We start from the raw sequence: 20,553 nt of genomic DNA on the forward strand, positions 1-20,553 counted from the left end.
CAAGCCTAGTGATCAAGCAACTCTTCCTAGTAGGTCTTGCCTCAGTGAGGCAGTTGTGAGGTCCAAAGGTCCTCTCCTTCCCACTGTTCTCTAAGGCACCTCTCCTGGTTTCTTCTCTGGGAGCCTAAGACTCTGTCATCTTGTCTCTCTTTGCTCCTTCCTTTTCATTTCTCTCTGCATTCTGGGAGACCATGCGGAAGGGGAGACTCCCTGGATTCTTCAGCCTGCCTGATCTCTGCCTCCCCCCTCCCTTCTGCCTCTGATTTTGGGTTGCTCTCTGCCCCAACCTCTTCTTGCTCACTAAACCCTGTTGCCTTTTCAGCTTCTGACGCCTCCTCCTCCTCCCAGTTTGCTCCCTCTTCTGCCTCTGACCACTCATCATTGTCCTACTACCAATCCCCTGGCTGTAAGCCATCTTCCCCTGAGAGTTCCCATGGGGATTCCCCACCTAGTGCCTCCCACCATCCTCTGCATCCTGCCAGTCCATGACGTCCTGTGACAGAGTTACCACCAATTTCTTCCTAGAGTTGCTTTTTGAGGACTTGGGAGTGTTTTATATAACAAGCTCAGTCGGCAGAGCATGAGACTCTCAATCTTAGAGTCCTAGAACTTGGGGGAAAAGATTCCTTCATGGCAGAAAGTTGGACTAGATGACCCTTGTGGTCCCTTCTAACTCTTACGATTGTATGACTAAAGTGGTTGCAGAATTAGTTTTCCAACAGAGGTGCAGTGTGTTGGGTTGGTTACACAGAGACTAGGGGATGCTTTCAAGTGTCATCACTTTTCTAACTTAAGAAAAAACTAGTTTTGGCTAATAATTTCTGGAAAGATGACTCTTTCAGTTCTGTTTTTAGTGGTGATCATATGATTTGCATATTAGCATTAGTGGTATATATTCATGTCTATATGTATGCAGAAGTGCCAGGTGCAACTCCTTAGGAAATGGAGGGTTTTTTCTTTTGGTAAATAAACTAGAAAGCCAAAGTGCCTTTTATTCATGGAATTCAGACTGTTGCAATTAACCTCTTAGTCTGGCAGTTTCAATAGTTTCCCATTTAACACAAATGAAAATATTTTTATTCTTCTTCCACCTTTTCCCCTGCGCCACAACATATAGTAGCAGTTTCTATTTGATTGAAATTGGATCCCGCCCCCCTCATTCTGTCCAGGAGCTGTGGAGCATCTGTAGGCCCTGGATTATGGGAGGGGTATAAACATAAATAACAAATCCAGTTTGAGATTACCGTATTATTCGCCCTATAGGATGCACTTTCCCCCCTCCAAAAATGAAGGGGAAATGTGTGTGCGTCCTATGGGGCGAATGCAGGGGGGAGGCAGGCAGGAAAAGCTCCCAAAAGGTGGGCTGGAGAGGTGGTGCGCGGCTAAAGAGGCTGCTGCCATAGCCGCGCGCCACCTCTCCAGCCCGGAGAGTGTGTGCGGGGCTAATGAATAGCCCCGCCACCCTCTCCCAGCTGGAGAGGTGACGCGCGGCTTTGGAAGCAGCCTCTTCTGTTCCTCCTCCAGCTTCGCTTGAAGGGCGCTGCGCAGTTCTCCCTCTCCGTGCAGCGCCTCTCCTTCGCAGGAGAGGTGTTGCGCAAAGAGGGAGAACTGCACAGCGCCCCTTCAGCCACGCGCCTGCCTAGAAGCTGGAGGAGGAACAGAAGGGTCTCCTTCTATTCCTCCTCCAGCTTCCCAGCGAGGCGCCTGTCCTGCAAAGCGGGAGGAGGAACAGAAGGGTCTCCAGCTTCGTTTGAAGGGCGCTGCGCAGTTCTCCCTCTCTGCGCAGCGCCTCTCCTTCGCAGGCTTCCCACGGCTTGCGGAGAGCTGCCTGTTCTGGGGGCTGGGGTCGGGGGAAGCTCGGGCTTCCCCCGACCCAGCTCCGCACCTGGGGGGGGGGCGATAATTTCCCCCCTTTATTCCCCCCCAAAAAACTAGGTGCGTCCTATGGGCCGGTGCGTCCTATGGGGCAAAAAATACGGTACTTTACATATCGTTTAAGAATGATTGTTTAAGTATCTTTTGTCCTTGATGTGGAGATACAATATAGCTTGTCAGCAAATGGATAGTAGCTATTTAAAGAGAAGAAAGTCATAGGATAAATTGTACTGGTTCAGGTGATTGGGAATACAAAGCAGGCTAATGAAAGCTTTCACTTCAGAATAGAATGAATCATATTTTGTATGAACTTGTGGATTGTTATTTACTAAAGTTATTTAAAATATGCAAGGATTAAACTGCTTCAGATCATGGTTTAATAATGTAACTTTAGGGGGAAAAGGCATTTATGGGAGTGTGAGAGAGGTCTAGAAATTAATGCACGGTGTGGAAAAAGTAGAAATAATTTTCTTCAACTCTCAGAAGATGAGAACTTGGAGTTTTACAATTAAATTGATTTAGAAGTAGATTTGCAATCGGCAAAAAAGTACTTCACTCAACACATAATTAGCATGTGGAATTTGCTGTCATTGCCACTGATTACATGATACATTGCATGTAATTTGTTCCATATTATTTTATACTGATGCAGCAAAGAAACAAGAAGCAGAGAAAGAAATCTGTATGTACGCTGTAGAATATTGGGACAGTCAGTTCAGTGCATGCACGAACATTTTCCCCTATTTGTCCAAAGATTCTTGCAAATGTATTCTTCAATATTTGTCAATATGAATTATGATGCAAGGCTTTTTCTGTGAATTGTGGTAGATGGGTTACTTGACTGTTGGAGACAGTGGGGCTTTGAACTCAGCTTTTGTCTTTTTCTTCAATTTGCATTTTATTATATCATTATTAGTTTGCATTTTATTTTAAGCCTTGAATTACAGACAAGTAGCTCCCTTAGCTCTTTCTCAATCATTCCCTCCTTTCATAAAAACACACTCACCAGCTAAGCTAAGGACAGCTGTAGCCCTGCTGGAAATGGGGAGCAGTCTGCTGGGCTACAGCCTTGGTAGGGTGGAGACTGCTCTTCCTGGCTTTTGTGCACACAAGAAGTTCCACTAGTGGTGGAGCTGTACAGACTAGAGGGAAGAAACCTGCTTTTCACCAATCTGCTACAAGAGTCTTCTCTTGAGCCACTTTATGCTTGACTTGTGGGCTTGCAAAGGCAGTGGGAAAGGCTTTGTTTGTTCCTATGTCCTAGGGCTGATTTGCTCAGTTGCAGCCAGTTTTTCCACTCTGCTTTTGGCACATCTGATGTGAGAGGGGATGTCAGCTGATGGGCAGCTGATCCATGGTTTGGTGGGAATGGCTTGGTGGGCCAAGGTTGGGCCCCAGGGTAAAAGTTATTTACCTCTGTCTTAGAGACTCGGGAATGTTTCTTAATCGTATACTTAATGGTGTACTGCAATGCTATATGCATTTCCTATTTATTTTGGTAACTAAGCTTTGAAATATCATTTAAAAGAGCATTTAAAGAATAATGGACAATCAGTAATGGAAAGAGAGGAATAAATTTGTTACTGATAAAGAAATAGTAATGTTTTGATTTGTTGCTAAGTATTTAGTGGTTGTTGTGTTTATCTGCCTTCATTGCAATTTTTGTATGTAATAAACTCTGCTTACAAACATAATTTGGGACCTGTTGTGTTTACAAAATATGGCAATTAATTTCCAAGCTGTGGTTTGTTTTGAGATTTATTTATTTTAAAATCTATAAAGGTACAATGCTTTAAATTTATTTTATCTCTAGAAGAATGATTACTTTAAAACCTACACTGGTCAACCATGTATAAGAGTATGCTGGGAGCTCTCTGGTAGTACTTCAGCAGCCGAGAAAGATTTCTATCTCTTTGGTAGAATGTGATGGAAGTATAGCATTTCTTAAATGTGTGTTATTAACAACAAAAATTGTCTGTGGGATGCTGAGGTAGAGGAGAGTGAAAGGTGATTGGTTAGGGTTTTTTTTCCTTGATGTAGTAAGGCTTGTTTTGAATTAGGTGGGGAACCTCTGCCTTCATATTATTTATAATTTATAATTTCACTTTTCTTTCTTGTTGAAATTGTCTGCATTTGCATCCTCAGTATTTCACCTTTAAGAAAGTACCATTCATCTTGGACTCCCTTCTCTTTGAGTATTTCTGCCCATGGGATCTCACCCATTCCACTTTTTGAAATCAGCCTTCTTAAAGTCTAGAGTGGATGTCTGATTATACTCAATTTTCCCCTGCCTGTGTATAATAAAACCCAAGAGGCCATGATCACTTCCTCCCAAGTTTCCCAGTACTTCCCCTTTGTCAATCAATTCCTCCCTGTTGGTGAGGGCCAGGTCCAACATAGACGAGCCCCTTGTTGCTTCTTCCACCTTCTGGAAAATGAAATTGTCAGTGAGGCAATTGAGGATTTTGTTGGGCCTTACAATCTTGGCAGGGTTTGAGTTCCAACAGATATCAGTGTAGTTTCCCATGACTACTATATTTCTCCCTTTTGAAAGTTTGGTAATCCTACCTGTTTGTTATCTTGTTTCAGACCAGTGTTATAGTACTATTTAAGTACTTTTAATAATATACAAATTGACTGAGTACCTCTGTTACTTTCTTGCTTTTCAGTTTGACAGGGCTTGCAATTGAAGGTCATATCAAGGCTCATTCCATTCGGGGCAGAGCAGCTTTGGCAGCTATCCTCAGATCTGTCAATGTCCAAGAGATTAGCAGGCCAGCCATAAGGTTGAGCAGGTTCACATTTACAAAGAATTATTACTTAGTTACCATTCAGACAAAACCTTTGCTTAGGTGCTGCAGAATTGCTTTACTTGAGAAGGGTGTCTGGATTCAATTTTTCATCCCTTCCATGTGTAATATATTTTTGTGTGCCTACAAGTTGTGGATACTTCTGGTGTTAGCTTCACTTGGAATTTTGAAAACATGATCGCTGCTGTCATGCATCTGAGTTGAGGAAGCAAGTTGAAAGAAGAAACTAACTTTAACCATTGAGAGGTTCCCAAATGGCAACGTGTTTTACAGTAATGAATTGCCTTATGCAGTATATGCTTCTACTATATTGATAAAAGAGGACCTTTAAAAACAAAACAGGAGAATTTCAGTTTAAATCTCTTCTTGCCTGTGAATGTAGCTTCACTTCTCTGTGTTATGGAAAATAGTAATATTGGACTTTCATTTTTTTTGCTCACAAATGTGCTGCTGTCTGTAATGAGTGACGAACCTTAAAACAGCAGATATGGGTAGATTGTTCCAGCAATTTCATTGTACTACCCCCCTTCTCAAGTTTGGGAGAAAGACTGTGGAAAAGTCATGTTTTTGAGGCACCTGGTGCACAGTGGCCTTGAAAACAGCCAAACCAGCAAATTCCTCACACCAGGTCCTGGACACCACAATCTGACAAAACATTATGGACCATTGTTTGTAAAGAATACTGAGATAATGTTGAGCACAGTTAAGAAAAAGGTATATAAATACTGCATTCCTGAATGGTTGCTTGCTCCCAATGTCTTTGTAGTTAATCAATTGTGGTTATTTCAAACAAAATTTCTTACTAGTACAGGGAAGTAAGCAAAAATGAACATACACACGCATTGAACCCTCAAGGCTGGTCAGAAGAGCATTTTATAAACTCACTGAATGAGCACCACACAAGATTTTATTCTCGAGGTATATATGTAAAGAATATCATCCTACTCACCATTCTTCCAAGCCAGGGGTATCCAATGTGATGTCATCTAGGCATAGCTGAGCTCCAGCTCTCATCATTCCCAGCTACCATGACTAATGATCAGGGATAATGGGAGTTGTAGAACAATAAAATCTGGAAGGCACAATGTTGGTTGCTTCTGTTTCAGATTCAGAACTGTCTGTATAAGGTTTCGAAATGGTGACTTATCTAGGTAGTTGTAGCCACTCCTAGACCGTGTCCCCATCTCCCAACCTGCAATATGATCCTGTGTTCAATTTTGTTTTAAAAGCCAGCAATACAACAAGGCGAATTAACCAGGTTGCACTTGCCATCTCTCTTACAAGTCATCGACCAGAATGATCAAAGTTATTTCAGTGCTGTAATTAAGCCTAAATCCTGAATGAAATGAATCAAGATTATCTGTTTCCAAGCATGTTTGAAGTAGCCTGGCCACCACCTTCTCAAGCATATTGCCTGCAAAGATGATTGAGTGGTAGTTGTTCAAGACAATGTGGGCTTGTTGAAGTGGGGCTGCGCCACTGTATCCTTCAAGGCAGCTGGTACTATACCATCCTGCAAGGAGCATTAACCACTAGACCCTAGACCCATCCAGTTAATCACTTCCAACTAGTTTTTAATAGCCAAGGTTGACAAGGGTCAAGGTGGCTGACCAGAGCCCCTCAAGTGACTTGTTTGAGACCTGAGGCCTCAACTGAATCTATCTCCCAATAATTAGATCAGGCAGTACTCAGGACACACAGACACTGTTAAGTACTTAAGAGTCAGGAATAAGTGCATGCTGGCATTGAATATATAAAAGTATAAAGTATAAATGAAAATAGTTTATCTTTTGTTAAATAACCTGCAGGGACACGCATGTTTTACAGTATGCTGTTTATAAAGTAATGTGTTATATGCACCCATCAGTATACAATTTGAAAAAGCAAATTCATATATGGACAAGATGCTGGTTTACGAATACCTAATGTACCGTAGTAGGAATTAATGGAGATTCCTATATACTGATATATTTCTATATATAATTAACCTACTATAAGGGCTGACCCTTTAAAAATAAAATTGTAGTTCGCTGCCCTTTATTAAATAAACTCAGAAAGCTGTTTGGTTATTCAGTGAAAAATCAGAATTATTATAATTTGAATATAGTGTTGCACTTCTGAACAGGCTTAGCATGCTTTAAACTATGCTATGTTAAGCTTCTAGTTGGAGAATAGTAGCTTACCAGCAAGTGAACATTTTATTTTATTTTTTTAAATAATATTTATTAAAGTTTCAAAAAGGTACAAAGGACAAAACAGAAAACATAGAAAAACACACAAAACACACACACACACACAAGATTCCACCTTTTAAGTCTCATTTTCAGTAACTTCTTTTCATGACTTCCCCACACCTCCCCTTCTTGTATTCCAGCTCCAATTATTTGTTCAGCAAGTTTTTATCCTTAGTGTCTTAACCATAATTTGTTAATATGCTTCTTTGTAGTCGGTTTAACCCTTAGTTCATTATTATATTTAATTTAGTTTATTCAGTAACTCTTAAATTATATACCTTAGTCATATGTAAAAAAAGAGAAAAAACAAGAAAAAAAAGAAAAAAAACTTTCCCTAAGGTTGACCCTAGTTCCCATCCACGAATTCCCCATTCTTATAATAAACCACATAAAATTTTTACAAGTGAACATTTTAGACCCCCAATCCCCTCCTGCTTTAAGAATTCAGTTCAAGATTCTAAGGTGGATGAGTGTATAATGAAGACTGCATTTCCTTGGAGTAGCAATGGTTGTACAGTTTTAGTGCTTAAGATGACTCTAAAACAACATACAGTACTGTATAGCAATAGTGCAAACGGATAGTTTCTGGCAGTGATGTATTGTTGATGTAGCAACTCAAGTATTTAAATCCAAGTGTACAAAAGGACTTGCAATTTTTTTGTGTGTAGTATGAGCAAACTCCAAACAAGCACAGAAAAGTTTTAACATTTTCATGGATTTATAATTAAATTACTAGGAAACAACTGCCAAAGTTTACTGACTCTCTCCCTTTTTTCCTCTTCTTTCAGGTATGGCCTCACAAGTCTTGGTCTATCCACCATATGTTTATCAAACTCAGTCAAGTGCCTTTTGTAGTGTGAAGAAACTAAAAGTGGAGCCAAGTAGTTGTGTGTACCATGAACGAATCTACCCACGGATCTATGTGAATGATAATTTTTTTGGAATTGCTCAGCCTCCCAGCAGTGTTGGTACTTTCTTGCAGGCTAGAAACCTATTTGACAGACCTCAAAGAGAGACCTTTTTGTTGCAGACCAGTGCTGTTGCTTTAAAAAATATTGCAGGTGCTACAGAGATATTAGCAGTGCAGGCACAGCAACCTCAAGTGGAAGCACCTTGGACTGAGATACAGGAAAGTGGGTTAAGCGTCTTGGACCGCCCCCAGCGATGTGGACTGAAGCGTAAGAGTGAAGAGTTGGAGAATCAGAGTGGCGCAATGCAGATTGTTGATGAACTGCCTATATTGCCTGCAATGTTGCAAACAAACTTGGGAAACCCAGTGACGGTTGTGACAGCTACTGCAACTTCAAAACCAAGTGGTACCAATGGAGATGGAGATTATCAGCTAGTGCATCATGAGGTGTTATGCTCTGTGAAAAATACTTACGAGGTTCTTGATTTCCTTGGGCGAGGGACTTTTGGACAAGTAGTAAAGTGCTGGAAAAGAGGGACAAATGAAATAGTGGCAATCAAAATTCTAAAGAATCATCCATCTTATGCACGCCAAGGACAAATAGAAGTGAGCATATTAGCAAGACTGAGTACTGAGAATGCTGATGAGTTTAACTACGTGAGAGCGTATGAGTGCTTTCAGCATCGAAACCATACTTGCTTAGTTTTTGAGATGTTGGAACAGAATTTATATGACTTTCTGAAACAAAATAAATTTAGTCCTCTTCAGCTAAAAGTAATACGGCCCATTCTGCAACAGGTGGCCACTGCACTGAAAAAACTAAAAAGTCTTGGTTTAATACACGCTGACCTCAAACCAGAAAACATTATGTTGGTGGATCCTGCCCGGCAGCCGTACAGAGTTAAGGTAATAGACTTCGGATCTGCTAGCCATGTATCAAAGACTGTCTGCTCAACATATTTACAGTCTCGGTACTACAGGTATGTAGCTTTCTGTATTTAATCATTTTTCTGCCCTCTGATTGGTATTTTTAAAGCTTTGACTTTGCTCCAGTGTCTGCAGTTTACTAAATTGCATGCTAAGCATGTTGACTTGGATAAGTCTTGAATTGAATTCTATTTTTCATTTCTCCCTAGAATATTTACCCCATTAAACAGAGTGTAAATATTTTTGTTTTGGTTCTGCACAGAAGTCCTCATAAGCATAACTTCAGTTTAAGTGTCATGTGTAAAACTGGACTATCTGACTTTAAAGTGGATTATGAGGTAATTGTCCAGAAGAGGTTATGCTATTTTTGAATTCTGCTTTGTAAAGCACAATTCAGAATATGTCCTTTGTGTGCGCAAGATGGCCTGGGAGAGAGAGAAAAGTTGATATAAACCTGATTTTATCATATAGTCACCTTATAGCTAAATCTTTGGTTGAAGGGATATGAATTCAGCAAACATACATGTTACCTCTTGAAATTTGAGAGTACCTTTTATTTTGTGTAGTAACTATTATGCAGATATTGTGGGTGATATCCAGTGGTGCCTTCCTGCAGCCAAACCAACTCCTGCAGCCAAACCAATGCCCAACTTTTTGCCCTACATTCCTTTGGACCACATCAGCGAGACTGAGAGAGGGGTCTTGTCATCTGGGCAACCCAGGACCGTCATACACATTGCTCAGGCTTGTGCCCCAGGGAGGTCACTTTGGTGCTGCTAATGCAGCGGTTTGACTTAACCCACAGAGGCGCACTCCATTGTCTCTTGAGACAGATGGATGCCAACAAGTGTCAAAGGTTAGTCACAACTCACTGTAGACCAGGTGTAGGCAAACTTGGCCCTCCAGATGTTTTGGGACTACAACTCCCATCATCCCTAGCTAACAGGATCAGTGGTCAGGGATGATGGGAGTTGTAGTCCCAAAACATCTGGAGGGCCAAGTTTGCCTATGTCTGGAAATCAGTGGGCTAACCTTGGGTTTTTTTTAAAATACTGCAGGTTGGCCTTAATTACTATGGGTTGGATCCAGATTTGTTGGAAGCAAAACTTTGTTTAACTGGTCACTTCCGTGGGTGGAAGGAGGGAGGAGGTGAGTTTTGCAGATTCCTCGATCACTGTAACTTCCCCAAATAGGAGGATTGTGGGGGCAGTGCCTGCTGGAGCTGTTGTGGGAGCTAGTACTGGGGCCTGAAACAGAACAGGATCCTGAGCCATTCCACAAACTTCAGGTGCTCTTTTGTTCTCAGAAGGACGAGTCTGGATCTAATCTTAAAGGTATTAATGAATTTAAATTCCTGTGGAATAAAGTCTACATGCTGGCTAAAGCTGGCAGAGTTGCTAAAAATAGAAAGGTGTGGAAATATTTTTACAGATATTAGTGATTGACTATTATTGATAGCAACTGTTGAAATGGCTGATATAAGGAATGGTGGAAATGTGCCTGCTTCAGCTCCACTTCTGGAAAAAAAGCAGGTCTGCTTTAGAGTATTAGGATACCTGTGTGTTTTACTTTGAGGTCCTCTTGAGAGGGGAAAATTGAAAAGAGACAGAAAGAATATGAATTTTTCATTTTTCATTTCACTTTTCATTAATACACAAGGCGGTTTACGAACAGAAGAAACAACAAAATATACAACACACATTATAATATGAACCCTGGTTTAAAAGAAATAATGCATGAAGTGTTGAAAACACAGCTCTGTTAGATTCCTCATCAGCAGACCTGATGAACCTGGAGTTGACTATGGAGAGATTTTTTCAGTCGTAGCACAATCTTTACAGAATCATCCCTACTCTGCACTAAGGCAAATGGCAACTCTGGCGTTTCAGTGATTGCTAAATCTCATTAACATTTTTTCCATGGCTGTTAGTATCAGATGGTTGAATTCATCTGTTTTATTGCTGCTCTGGCCTGTTGACTAGTGTGTTATATTCTATTGTAATTTTAACGTATTTATTCTATACTGCTTTTTCACTTCAAATGAAAGGCAGTGGATACATATTTTAAATAAAAACAGTAACTGCTGTATAACAATATGGAATAAAACATTTCAATTGCTCAAAAGTGCTATATGAAGGATGACTAGATATCTCTGAATGTAAAGTGGGGTACTTGAAAATTGAGGAAGTTCATGAACTTGAATATCTAAATAATGGTGACAGAAAATATTTTAGTTATCTCTCTTCAGTCTTGCTATCAGCTTCGTGAAGCAGGTACATATGAAATCTATAGCTAGCAAGGGGCCTAGTGGAGCCGTGCTGTTATACAAGCGCAACATTCTGACAAGGGTACACCTCTGGAAATCTGGGTATTTTCTGGACCATATGTGTCTTACCTGGCAATACATATTATCTGCAGGAGTTCTGTTTTTTTATAAACTTTTAAAAAGCTTTTTTAAAGCTGTAAAAATTATTTCAATTCCTGAGTACTAGAATGAGATGTTCAGGATCCAGCTTCAGATGTTTTGAACCACTAGTGTTATCAGGAGAGAGCAACATATTTTGTTTTGTACAAATATTTATATACAAACTATTTATGTACAGTGGTACCTCGGGTTACAGACGCTTCAGGTTACAGAAACTTCAGGCTAGACTCCGCTAACTCAGAAATAGTACCTTGGGTTAATAACTTTGCTTCAGGATGAGAACAGAAATCGTGCGGCGGTGGCGCGGCGCCAGCGGGAGTCCCCATTAGTTAAAGTGGTACTTCAGGTTAAGAACAGTTTCAGGTTAAGAACGAACCTCCAGAACAAATTAAGTTCTTAATCCGAGGTACCGCTGTACTTGGTTGGTGACTAGGATTAGATTAAAGATGACACAGCCAAGGTTAGTTGATAATTTTAAAAATAAATTGTTTTATGGTCAAAACTGTATTTGGAGGACTGATAAATGAATATAATTTCTGCCCTTTGTGTTAAAGTTGAGTCTTAAGACAGTTTCTCAAGGGGAGAAATTCAGTGTGCTTAGGCTAAGCATTCTGATAATATTTCATGATAAAGCTCAGCAGACATTGTTAAAGCAGATAAGCAGGTGTTTTTACATTTCTAGCTACATTTTTAGTTCCGAAACCAAATATATTTCTACATGTGGTATGCTATATATAGTATTTGTGAGCAAAAGCTGCTGCCTTTCATATTTTTCCATCTTGTCACATGCTGATATGATTTAGCTATCTTTTTATAAGTGAACATTTCCCACAACCCTTGATTTAGCTGCTGCTCAAGGGATATTGTGAAATTATGTATATTTGTGTTGTATAAGTGGAAATACATAGTTCTGACCATATTCTACTCATTGATGAAAGAAGCAGCGCATGAGAACCAGAACAAGATTCCTCTGTAAACAACTTGAGCTGGAATGTGGCCTCAGATGTTATTCTATCACTTTGAACTGTGCATCACTGAAATGTTGTGGGGGATATCTTAAAATAGGCAGGGGGTGGTGGCCAGAAACTGTTGACTACTATAGATGGTGAGGCTGTTTCGCTGGTGCAGTGAAATAAGCCAGAAGTACATGCTGCTAAGTGCGTTCATTTGCTCAAGGTCAGCATGCTCTAAGTCAGCTGCTATGCTTTTAAGCCTAGTTACTGTTAGGGAAGAGGCAGGGGCTACTACATGAATTAAAGGCAGCTTTTTAAGATAAGGGCTGAATTTCAGCAGACAAATTCAGCATACAGGAAATTTTGGGGTGGCGTTTGTGTGTGGTTGGCTTGGTTTTTTCTTTTTTAGTTGAAGCCCAAATTATGTGGATTGGTTCTACTGTTCAGCTGGCTGGTGTCGATGTAAACAAACTGTGAATTGTAATTACCAAGCATGCTGCTGCTTGGCAGTTACTTTACGGTTTAGCCTTTGTGCTTTCTCAAGCGGACAATTTGAGCTGACACCTTTTTAATTTTCCACTTTAGAACTATAAACCTCCTAGGGCGTCCCCATACTTTTTCACTTGTGGTGGTATGTTTGTCCTGCCTCATGTTAGAGTAGGTTTTGATTCTTTCAGACCACTCAGGTGGGTATCTACCAAATATTACATGCTTTTAAAAAGTTGATTTGCTGATACATTCATGTCCTTTTTCTGCATTGAGTCACTCTGTCTGGAGTTATCTCCTGCTGACCCAAGCAATCTTTCAAGTGGAATTCAGATATGGTTACATCAAGCAGCAATAGCATCTGGTATTCTTTTCTCTCTCTGTGTAGCTGTTAACTTTACTTCACTGGAGAGCTCAACTATTTCTTGCTGGTTATGCAAAAAAGAAAATCTGTTCTGGGGAGGCTGTTGGGTTCTACAGTGCCACAAGCTGACTAGATTGTGTGTGATATATGTGTGGGGTGTGTGTGTGTTAGTAAGGCATTCCCTGGAAAAGAACAGTCAATAAGACTTGATGCTGGTTTCTTAGCATAAGGACAATATTTTCTATTGAGTAATCTTGCTATCCACAAGCCAAACCCTATGCTATGTACTTCAAACTGTTCATTTCAGCTGCTTGTATGATTAGCAAGTGAGGCATGTTGTCTTGGTTTCCTCAAGTCATTTCTCTTCTTGAGTCTAATACTGTGCTTGACAAGAGTAATCTGTTGCATAATGATTCAGTAGTGAGTATTCAGGGATTTACCCTCTTCTTAGTCACGAGTAACTGGGAACTCAAGAAGATATCTCAACTTCTAGAAATTTGTGTGGATAGGGAAAAGTCATTTTCTCCCTTCCCTCTGGCCCATCGTAGGCTGTCCTGCCCTTTCAACCAACCACTACCTCAGTTATGGTGACTTTTATTTACTTATTGCTAAAACTGATTACTAGTCCATTGGCTATCCATTTGTCATTTTATTGACAAGTCAAAATGTAATGCATCACTGGAGCTGAACTGAAAAGACTGAAATGTAAAACTTTTGAATTTTAAGACTGAAATGTGTAACACTGCTAAAACCAATCTCCTCTTTTGACAGTTTGATGATAACTGTTCCTGCTTGAAAAACAAGATTTTGCAGGATCCACAAACCTAGACCTGCCAGCCCAACATATATTTTAATGTCAACACACAAGGAGACACTAGGCAAGAATGGTCTGGTAGATTGTAAATCTTTCAAAAAACAAAAGGCTCTTGAGTAAAATTAAGCCTGGAGTAAGGATGTGGGTTCTGTCACTTGTTGGGAACTCATCATCACTTTCTTATTACTAAAATAAATACCATATACTGTAGATGCTACTTAAACTTTGATGGTGCAGTCTTATACAGTTTCTTCAGAATTAAGCACCTCAATGGTCAATAGGGCTTAAACTCAGATAAGTTTGTATAGTATTGTAGCCTTAGTAAGATACAGTGGTACCTCGGGTTAAGTACCACTTCCGGAGGTCTGTTCCGGAGGTCTGTTCTTAACCCGAAACTGTTCTTAACCTGAAGCACCACTTTAGCTAATGGGGCCTCCTGCTGCTGCCACGCCGCCGGAGCACAATTTCTGTTCTCATCCTGAAGCAAAGTTCTTAACCCGAGGTACTATTTCTGTGTTAGTGGAGTCTGTAACCTGAAGCGTATGTAACCTGAAGCGTATGCAACCTGAGGTACCACTGTAATATTTAGCAAATCAGCATTAGCAGTTTTGAATGTGGTTGTAAAATTCAGTCATTTCAAAAAAAAATTAAATGATGTGTATTAATGTTAAAACTAATCACTGAATACATTTGAAGGCAATATGGACTTAAACCCTGGTTTAGTGTCACAAAAATGATCCTAGCCTCCCACCTGTACTTGTGCTCCCTTTTTTCCCACCTCTTCCTCCAGCATGACACAGAGGAGGAGTTTAGAAACCTTTGCTTTTAGTTGGCCATTACTTCCCATGTTGTCCAAACCCAAAATTGTGAATTAACAAACCAACTCTAGACCTTGGATTAGGAACCTCACTTCTTAATACTGACCTTAATTAGTGTTAAGACACAATTCACTGCTGCAAGGTATGATGGTCACCACTTTATTTGGCTTTAAAAGAGTATTAGGTAGATTTTAGTGGAGGATAGACCTCCATGATAGCTCAGCAAAGACTCTCATAAACTACCGTATTTTTCGCTCTATAACACGCACCCGACCATAACATGCACATAGTTTTTAGAGGAGGAAAACAAGGGGAAAAATATTCTAAACAAAACAGTGGATGTATGATTTTTGTGGTTCATGCTGTGGCCACAGACATGTGATCTGATGGTGAATTTGGGGTGACCCAGTGCAAAAATCCTGAGGATCCATGTGGATCCGTGCTTTGTAACCACATTTTAAGTGACAGATAGGTAGCCGTGTTGGTCTGCCATAGTCAAAATAAAAAAAATTCCTTCCAGTAGCACCTTAAAGACCAACTAAGTTAGTTCTTGGTATGAGCTTTCGTGTGCATGCACTGTGTCTTTAAGGTGGTCTTTAAGGTGCTACTGGAAGGAATTTTTTTATTTTCACGTTTTAAGTGGGGAGGGAAGGAAAAGCACTCAAGGGACAAGGAGCACGCGTGGGGTGGGTGGAGAAGGATGCTGCTAATAATGAAGAAGAGGGGTTTAAGGGGAGAAGAAGCATGTGTGGGGTGGGTGGAGAAGGTGCTGCTAATAATGAAGAAGAGGGGTATAAGGGGAGAAGGCTCCTCTCCTCTCCCACTTTGCTTCTTTAAAGCAAGCAGGCTCTGCTTTTCTTCCTCCTCCCCGCTCATCCCCGGCTTAGCGAGCTGAAAAACTTTGCTGCTATGTAGCGAGCTGAGTGGGGAGGAGAGAGGGACAGAGAGCCTGCTTGCGGAGGAAGGAAGGAAGGGGAACCATGGATCCTCTGCTCACGACTGCAGCAGATCTCTCCCCCCCTCCCGGTAGGCATTCCCTCCATAACACGCACAGACATTTCCCCTTACTTTCTAGGAGGAAAAAAGTGAGTGTTATGGTGCAAAAAATACGGTATTTCAATGTAGAGCCCAATACTGTACCTTTCAGGTATACATGTTCCCATGAAGGAGGGCCTGTGTGTAGCTTGAAATATGTTGGGTTTTTGGTTTTGAATTTAGTTGTCTGGAGATTTCCACTGGCTGGTTTGTGCCACTTTTGTTTTGGGAGCTCATAGTAGAGCATCCGCTTGCATGCAGAAGTCCAAAGTTCAATCCCTAGCACCTCCAGGTAGGGCTGGGAATGTACCCAATCTGGAATTCTGGAGAGTTGCTACCAGTCTGCGTAGATAATTCTGAGCCAAATGGACCAATGATCTGCATAAGGCACATTCCATTGTTCCCATGTCTTCTTGGTCCATGTTGGAAATGGGACACTGGATAGGTGGGCTGGTTCATCAAGGCTGTTTTTAATGGCCAACAATACAAGTTAGGAATTGCTAATTTACAAGGGCCTTGGTGGGAGGAGCTGCTTTTAAAAGTTCCGTTTTAATGCTCATTTTTGGGTGGCAAACCTTCACTTTGAGAGAATAACATTCTTAGGAAGACCAGCAGTATTTAAGCATGACTGCATACTGTCAAGTGTTTCAGCAAGTCAAATTATATGTGTGTAAGTTTTTTGGGTCAAAATCTGTTTGTCAGAAATGTTTGTTGGCAAAGAGAAGATGGTTTGCCTTACCATAGTTTTGATATTGACACTGGGGCATGCATACAGCCCACCCTGTTGGTACACTCTTACCAAGGTCCCTGGTATATTGGGTTGATTACATCTGGCCCTAATGCAACTTTCCTACGTTCAGGGACATGTAGTCTGTAGGGACCTCCTGCCTCTGTATGACCATGTTGGATTGCAGGAACTAATTTGTTCTGATGTAAGATTGCAAGCACCAATTTGCCTACATTTGGTTTTTAAATTACTGAATAGGTTGGTCCAGGAGGTCAGAAACACAGCAGCCATGACATTATACAATGTGCCCAGGGCTGGCCTCTACGAAATTTTACCTCTTGTCGTATGGCTGAAAGGCTTCCAACTTTTGGGAAAAGACAGTAACAGAGTAAAATAATTTGCTTGCATCACTCTGTTATCTCAGATTTGTTGTTACTCTGTGTTATAATTCTATTAACAGTCAACCAGTATTTGGCCAGGCAGTGTGATCTCTTTTAGAAGTAGGAAGAAAGAAAGAAAGAAAGAGGTGTAGATTTTTAAATAAATACATCTGGACATACGTTTTCACATGTTGCATGCCTTTATCTTGTTCAGTACAGTGGTACCTCGGGTTACATACGCTTCAGGTTACATACGCTTCAGGTTACAGACTCTGCTAACCCAGAAATAGTACCTCGGGTTAAGAACTTTGCTTCAAGATGAGAACAGAAATCGTGCTCCGGCGGTGTGGCGGCAGCGGGAGGCCCCATTAGCTAAAGTGGTGCTTCAGGTTAAGCACAGTTTCAGGTTAAGAACGGATCTCCGGAACGAATTAAGTACTTAACCCGAGGTACCACTGTACTGAGTCTGCCACTGCTGTAGTAATATTATGATGTTTCCTTCTATAGGTAAGGAAGCAGAATAGATTGTAAAAATATAGCCTACTGGCAGGCAGGTGAATAATTATTTGTTTTAGTAGGCTTGTATTTTTGACTGAAGTTTTCAAAGCAGCTCACATTATAAAAATTCAATGAAGGATGCCAAAAGTTTTGTAACAGAGTTTAGGCAGCTCAACTGGAGAAGGAGCAAGCTCCTGACATTTTTTCTGTCTGTCTGCCTGCCTCCCCCTCTTCCTCCTGGAATCCTTCCCACATGGCAGATGGCGTTGTGGCAGGTGAGGGGATAGGCCAGTTGTTTGATTTTCGTATGCTTGACTGTTGCAAGAAGACATTCTAAGGTGATGTCATAGGTCCATAAGCTTTCCATTGTGTGTCTGTATGTGTTTGATGGGTAGGGGATAGGATAGGATTCAGTTTGGTTCCTTTGTTAGTGAGTTTAATGATATCCTCAAAGAGAAAATAATTAGACACATTCATAACTAACAGTTGTAATTGGGAGCTAATGTGCTGTCCTGAAAAGACAAATGATGTATTCGGATCTTTTTAGGAATGCTACACAGCTAGAGAAAATCAATTTAGAGAATTAAACAGAGACTAGCTGGCAACAATTAAGACTCTCAAATGCATTTTAGACACAGAATTGCTATTGTAATTCCATTATAGGTGAAGGGTAAGCATTGGCAGCTGAAGCATGGGGAAGCTGAAACAGGTAGTAAAGAAAGTTCAAATCACACAGCCAAATTCATGCTTTTATTCTCTTTTTTTTTTTTGCTAAATTGGAAACAATGTTTTGCCAGGTAATTTGTATTTATAGCCTTACATTACTTATGTAAATTAAATACAATTTTGTAGCTTGCAGAATACTTTTGTAGCTTGCAGAATACTTGTAGCTTCACTGTAGGGGTGAGAAATATGCGTCAATGCAGAGTATGGGAAGAGGATACGTGGAAGAAACAGAATAGCTAGAAAGGACAAAGAATCCCTGTCTTTAGAGGACTCTGGAGATTTATTTATTTGTTGTTTTGGCTTTGCAGACACTATATGTCAACATCCAACATGGCATCCATGAGAGTTAGGAGCTTGGCATGTAGTACATAATCCACTTAATTTAGAGTTTTTCATTTGAGCATAGGGGACTGCTTCACAGTAAATAGCTTGTATATTTCAGCTTTATGTCTTCAGTGACTGCTTGACAGTCTAAGGAATACACATTTGTATCAGAAGCGGGGTGTTGTCTTGTGCTTGTTTGGGAGCAAAAGCTCTTACTTAGCAGGCAAAAGCGGCTGCTGGCCAAGTAATGAAGCCAGATGTCTGTGGGAAGACCTGTGTGGCAGAAGAACCTGCCCCAGAAATTTCTGTTTTGCTGTCATATTTGATGCAAGGTGGGGTTTGCTCTTTCGTCACTGCCAAAATTGCCAGGACCTGAGCAGGCTTCACACATTGGATGAGAGTGGAAGATGTACATGTGGAAACCTTCCTGTTCTGAGACTGTAAACCACTTTACAACTGTCAGCTTTCAAGATGTAAGGCTGACTTTATTTGAATATTGTTGTTTGCATCAACATTAGACATTCCAGGTATGCTCAGAAGCATACAGAGAATTGGGAACTTAGGAAGAGTGTTCAGCTTTAGCCAGTGCTTGCGTTCTCTTCCTGCCCAGCTTGGTTAGTGTGGGAACTGGGATATGTTTTATTTTATTATCTGTTTATTGCCTCTATAGCTCAACTTCCCTCCAAGGAGCTCAAGGTGGCATACACTGTTCTCTTACCCATTTTGTCTTCACAACAACCCTGCATGGTAAGCTAGACTGAGAGACAGTGATTGGCCAAAGATCACCAAGTGACCTTTATGGCTTTGTGAAGTTTTTAATCCTGGCCTGGCAGGTCACAGTCTAGCACCCTTAACCACTACACCAGGGGTCAGCAAACTTTTTCAGCAGGGGGCTGGTCCACTGTCCCTCAGACTTTGTGGAGGCCGGACTATATTTTCAGGGATGAAATGAACGAATTCCTATGCCCCACAAATAACCCAGAGATGCATTTTAGATAAAAGGACACATTCTACTCATGTAAAAACATGCTGATTCTCGGACTGTCTGTGGGCCGGATTTAGAAGGTGATTGGGCCGGATCTGGCCCCCGGGCCTTAGTTTACCTACCCATGCACTACACCATTAGCAGACAAGATGATGGATGACGGTGGGGAAACTACCCGTGGCTGGATGTTCTTTCAAGCTCTCAAAAGAAGTGTTCGGTTTTCCCAAATGCAGCACAGCTCATTTCAAATTGAGATGGGCTGATTTCACAGCACTCCTCTCTACATTAAACCAGTGGGATGTAAAGTGCCATTGATTTTGTTGAGGCTCAAGCATGCTTAATGTTTGCTGGTTTGTGCCTTTGAACCCTGTTGCTCTGTATTATGCCTTTTAAAACTGTTGATGAACAGTTGGATTTCATTTAATTAGCCAGACAGTCATGTGTCTCTTGAATATTCGTTGGACCAGGTTTAAACTGCATTTGCAGAGCAATTTCATGATAAGCTTTTCTAATAGGCATGCATACTGAATAGCGAAAACAGCTTGATAGGGTTGTTCTCGAAATGATGACTTGACAGTATCTCATAGCAGTGGAATCCGGCTATCAATTGTGTGCTAATCCAGCTAAGTGGAGAGTCTTTCCTAGGAAAATACAGTAGTCATGTGAGCAAAATCATTGGTTGTAAAAATTGCTACCAGAAATGCAAACATCATTTTAATGTATCTATATGCAAATATTATATGCATTTTTGGGTAATGCACAAACCGTATTTCTGGATTGGTTTATTTATTTACCAAAATTTATATACTTCTTGTATATGCTTCTTGATTGTAAAAAAAACAAACATCTGCCCCCCAAAGTTTACAAAAATATAAAGCATTAAAATTATGAAAATCATCTTTAAATGTATTCAGTTATTCTTTTATAGATCAAATTGACCATTGATTAATAAATTGCATTAGTGTGATTTTGTAAAAAATGGGATGCTTATTGGAGCATCCAATAAATTGAACTAATTTGTCTTCATAAAACAATGGGTCAGATACTGTAACCGTGGGGGATCTTCCACTAGGACTCCTGGCCCACAGTTGAAGGTGTGAAACAATTTTTAAAATCCTCCTCTTCCCCAAATCTCAAAGCCACACACTCTGTCTATCCAGCAGACACTCTTATCAGGTTAGGGAGGACTGCTTGAAACCCCTTAAGAACTGTCCTGTACCATGTGGTACCCAATTAGAATCATACATCTGTTCTGAGCATGC

The 20,553-nt window shown here is 40.6% G+C and overlaps 1 protein-coding gene across 5 annotated transcripts in view; it reads left to right on the forward strand.

The window, feature by feature from the left end:
• Positions 1–20,553, forward strand: part of HIPK3 (homeodomain interacting protein kinase 3) — a 64,044-nt gene that overhangs the window by 18,068 nt on the left and 25,423 nt on the right. For all 5 annotated transcript variants that reach the window (XM_082231544.1, XM_082231548.1, XM_082231546.1 and 2 more), the window contains exon 2: positions 7,708–8,809. In XM_082231544.1, the coding sequence (XP_082087670.1) occupies positions 7,710–8,809 (1,100 nt within the window). In that variant the 5' untranslated portion in view covers positions 7,708–7,709. The remainder of the gene's footprint in view (positions 1–7,707; positions 8,810–20,553) is intronic.

The sequence above is a fragment of the Podarcis vaucheri genome, assembly GCF_965113315.1.
Source record: "Podarcis vaucheri genome assembly, chromosome: 1".
Lineage (NCBI taxonomy): Eukaryota > Metazoa > Chordata > Lepidosauria > Squamata > Lacertidae > Podarcis > Podarcis vaucheri.